Below are 4,546 nucleotides of genomic sequence, written 5' to 3'. Positions count from 1 at the left end.
AAAAAAAAAAAAAAAAAAACTAACTAAAAATACAAAAATTAGCCTGTCATGGTGGCACGTGCCTGTGGTCTCAGCTACATGGGAGGCTAAGGCAGGAGAATTGCTTGAACCCCAGGGGCAGAGGTTGCAGTGAGCCGAGATCGCGCCACTACACTCTAGCCTGGGAAACAGTGAGACTCCGTCTCAAGAAAAAAAAAAATTGGGTTTGAAAAATATTATTTTGATGTGAATGGTGTTGCAATGAATTAAAAAACAAATAAAATATTATTTGGAAATTTTTGAGACCTACACAGAGGTGTAAAGTACAATACCAAGAATAGCTCTGTAGCCCTATCCTGCCAAGAAAGGAAGCAGGTCCAGTTGATAGTTGAAGCCCCTGAATTCCCCTCCTTCCACATCTTTCTCCCACCCTGACCAGTGTGAGCTCCTTTTGAGACAGGGTCTCACCGTTTCCTCGGCTAGAGTGCAGTGGTGCAATTATAGCCCACTGCAGCCTCGACCTCCTGACTTTAAACAAATTTTTTTGTAGTTTGGTGAAACCCCGTGTCTACAAAAAATAAAAAAAATTAGCCGGGTGTGGCAGTGCACACCTGTAATCCCAGCTGCTAGGGAGGCTGAGGTGGGAGGATCGCTTGAACCCAGGAAGCAGAGGTTGCAGTGAGCCAAGATTACACCACTGCACTCCAGCCTGGGCGACAGAGTAAGACTCTGTCTCAAAAAAAAAAAAAAAAAATTTTGTAGAGACAGGGTAGCACCATGTTGCCAGGGCTGGTCTCAAACTCCTGGCCTCAAGTGAGTCTCCAGCCTTAGCCTCCCAAAGTGTTGGGATTACAGGCATGTGTTACTGCACCTGGCATATTTATCTTTTTTTCTTTTTTGAAATGGAGTCTCCTCTGTCACACAGGCTGGAGTTCAGTGGTGCAATTTCGGCTCACTGCAGCCTCTGCCTTCCGGGTTCAAGTGATTCTCCTGCCTCAGCCTTCTGAGTAGCTGGGATTACAGGTGCCCGCCACCACACCCAGCTACTTTTTGTATTTTTTGTTTGTTTGTTTTTGAGATGAAGTCTCGCTCTGTTGCCCAGGCTAGAGTACAGCAATGCAGTCTCGGCTCACTGCAACCTCCGCTTCCCAGGTTCAAGCGATTCTCCTGGCCCAGCTTCCTGAGTAGCTGGGATTACAGGTGCTCGCCACCATGACTGGCTAATTTTTGTATTTTTAGTAGAGATGGGATTTCACCATGTTGGCCAGGCTGGTTTTGAACTGCTGACCTTGTGGTCTGCCCGCCTCGGCCTCCCAAAGTGCTGGGATTATAGGCCTGAGCCATATTTATCTTTTTAAAAAATGACAAACATGCCACCTATTCCCATAATGCTGGATCCCATAAAGTGGAATGTAAAAGTTTCCTCTAAAACATCCACCTGACTTAGCATCTTGTCCATAAAGCTGGGGAAAGGCACACACAGAAGAAGCCAAATTTTGGAATGCATCACGCCTCAGCCAAAAATATTGATGGGAACTTGTCTGGGTACAGATACTCTGCACACTTCATTTCCCTGTGACCTTTGGGGTACAAAGCTGGAGTCCTCTAGCTGTGCTAGAGGCTAGAATGAGAATTTCTTGGTGTAAGCCCATTTAAAATAATCATTTATTTTACAATTTAAGCAGCTTTTTAACAGCATATTAAAAAAATGTATGAAAGTAATTTGTGCCCAGTGGAGAAAACCTGGGTAATACAGAGAAGCATCAGGGGGAAATATGCCTTTCATTCAGAAAGAACGTTGACATGTTACTAAGTTTCACCGATATGTTTCATTTCTGTTCTTCCTTGATCTAGCCCACAGAACCTGATAGCACAGTCTCAGTCTGGCACTGGTAAAACAGCTGCCTTTGTCCTAGCCATGCTCAGTCGAGTGGAGCCAGCAGAGAGATATCCCCAGGTGAGGGCTTGGGGGGCTGGGTATCCTGGGTTGCCTGCCCTGGGGAGCGCAGTGCCATCTGGTGGGGATTAACGAGAGGTCTGAAGCTTCTGACGCCTTAGGCTGTGGCTCAGGCAGAGCAAGTTCCTATACCAGGCCCTGACCTGGGAGGATGTGCTTGGAAGCAGCAGCCTTAGACCATGGCTTCCAAAGCCCTCTGCCAAGCCAGGGCTAGCTGCTGCAGGCTTCAATCTATAGCTGAAAGGTGGGCCTGGATGGAACGACAAGCTTCCCTGTGCTATTCAAGTGCTAATAACATCAGCATACTGGGTGCCTTCAGGTCTGTTACCAAATGGTTCTCCTAAACTCATCCTTTATGATTTTTCTGTCAGTGTCTATGCCTGTCCCCAACATATGAGCTGGCGCTTCAAACAGGAAAAGTGATTGAGCAGATGGGCAAATTTTACCCAGAACTGAAGCTTGCCTATGCTGTTCGAGGCAATAAATGTGAGTACAGCAGGTGACACCTGAACAGTGAGCAGGGTAGGGGGTTGGGTGTTTGAATTTTGAAGATGCAATGACCATATTCAACTTTCTAATTCAGTCTAACCCTGGAGCCTAACTGTGTTGCTCTCTTTGAATCTATTTGAATACCTGCTAATTTGTTAACAGTCTTTTTCAGTCTTAAAATAAGATTTTTGGTTGATAAAAAAAATCCATGCATGGCTCACAGAGTTCTTAATATCTAGAGTTCTTCGCTGAGAAGGTAGAGTTTTGAATTTAGCATCCAGAGTTCTGGGACCTGCTTACCAAAGAGGGATTAACAGGACTGAGGATGGAAGGTTGAGGTCAGCTCCCTTTCTTTAAAAGTAAGCAAAACCAGGTACAGTGGCTCACACCTGCTATCCCAGCCCTTTGGGAGGCCAGGGTGGGAGGACTGTTTCAGCACATGGTTCGAGACCAGCCTGGGCAACATAGACCAAAAAAAAAAAAAAAATTAGCCAAGCGGCCGGGCGTGGTGGCTCACACCTGTAATCCCAGCATGCTGGGAGGCTGAGGCAGGCGGATCACGAGGTCAGGAGATCAAGACCATCCTGGTTAACACGGTGAAACCCTGTCTCTACTAAAAAATACAAAAAATTAGCCGGTTGTGGTGGCAGGCATCTGTAGTCCCAGCTACTCGGGAGGCTGAGGCAGGAGAATGGCGTGAACCCGGGAGGTAGAGCTTGCAGTGAGCCGAGATCACGCCACTGCACTTCAGCCTGGACAACAGAGCAAGACTCCATCTCAAAAAAAAAAAAAAATTAGCCAGCGTGGAAGTGCCAGCTTGTAGTCCCAGCCTCTTGGGAGGCTGAGGCAGGAGGATCGCTTGACCCTGTGTGGTCAATGCTGCAGTGAGCCATGAGTGTGTCACTGCACTCTAGTCTGGGTAACAGAGTGAGACCCTGTCTCAAAATAAATAAATAAATAAATAAACAAACATAAAAAGAGTTGGATGATGTTGGATTATAGGAGGAAGAAGAAAGGAACTGATGCTTATTGAAGGATTGCTGTGTGGGATTTGATCCTGACCGCAGTGCACTGAGATAGGTATCATTCTGCCCACTTCACAGCAGAAGAAACCAAGACTGAGGGGAACACTCGTGTGTTTTGAAATCTGGAAATAACTTGTTCTCCTAGTCCTAGAAGGATGGGCAGGGCTTTGATTTTCAGAGCTGGCTTTGCCTTTGAAATACCCATGAAAATCACCTGGGTCTCCACAGTGGAAAGAGGCCAGAAGATCAGCGAGCAGATTGTCATTGGCACCCCTGGGACCGTGCTGGACTGGTGCTCCAAGCTCAAGTTCATTGATCCCAAGAAAATCAAGGTGTTTGTTCTGGATGAAGCTGACGTCATGATAGCCACTCAGGGCCACCAGGATCAGAGCATCCGCATCCAGAGGTAGGGATGTCGAGGGCAGAGGACTCCTCAGCCTCCCCGTCTGCAGTGTCTTCTCCCTTCACTTCAGATGCCTCCTCTGGCCTCTGCCAGGGTCTTGGCTCTCGTACTCTCAGCAGCATTTGTTTGACAGGCCATTTCCATGTCAGCACTGACCACAGTCCCTCCCAGCCTGGGCTGAGAAAGGAGACCTAGGGACTCTCCCCCAACCCCTGTCCCCCACCCAGGCCTGCTGCTCCTCCTCCCCCTTCAGCCTTCCTGGGCATCTAGACCCTCCCAGCTGGGGAGGCTGTGCTTCCGCTGCTTCCCGGGGCCACCTGGGGCCACATGCCAGGGCCTTCCCTTGCAGGATGCTGCCCAGGAACTGCCAGATGCTGCTTTTCTCTGCCACCTTTGAGGACTCTGTGTGGAAGTTTGCCCAGAAAGTGGTCCCAGACCCAAACATTATCAAACTGAAGCGGGAGGAAGAGACCCTGGACACCATCAAGCAGTACTACGTCCTGTGCAGCAGCAGAGACGAGAAGTTCCAGGCCTTGTGTAACCTCTATGGGGCCATCACCATTGCTCAAGCCATGATCTTCTGCCATGTGAGTAGCAGCAGCAGTGGCAGGCCTGGCCCTTCCCTCTCAGCCAGCTCCACACAGGGCTCAGGAGGACTGGATGCCCCTGGGCGCCATAGGAAGAAAGGAAGTG

At 48.6% G+C, this 4,546-nt stretch overlaps 1 protein-coding gene across 10 annotated transcripts in view; it reads left to right on the top strand.

Moving 5' to 3' along the window:
- Positions 1-4,546, top strand: part of DDX19B (DEAD (Asp-Glu-Ala-Asp) box polypeptide 19B) — a 100,479-nt gene that overhangs the window by 83,838 nt on the left and 12,095 nt on the right. For 7 of the 10 annotated variants that reach the window (XM_011962228.1, XM_011962224.1, XM_011962189.1 and 4 more), the window contains 2 exons: positions 3,679-3,856; positions 4,203-4,440. In XM_011962228.1, coding sequence (XP_011817618.1) covers positions 3,679-3,856; positions 4,203-4,440 — 416 coding nt within the window. Of the gene's footprint in view, positions 1-1,833; positions 1,937-2,307; positions 2,423-3,678; positions 3,857-4,202; positions 4,441-4,546 lie in introns of all 10 variants that reach the window. The other 3 variants (XM_011962182.1, XM_011962206.1, XM_011962229.1) reach the window with 1 other exon arrangement.

The sequence above is a fragment of the Colobus angolensis genome, unplaced genomic scaffold (genome assembly GCF_000951035.1).
Source record: "Colobus angolensis palliatus isolate OR3802 unplaced genomic scaffold, Cang.pa_1.0 Scaffold116, whole genome shotgun sequence".
In the NCBI taxonomy this organism is placed as follows: Eukaryota; Metazoa; Chordata; class Mammalia; order Primates; family Cercopithecidae; genus Colobus; species Colobus angolensis.
Note: the sequence above shows the minus strand (reverse complement) of the source record. Positions and strands in the feature narration are given on the sequence as shown.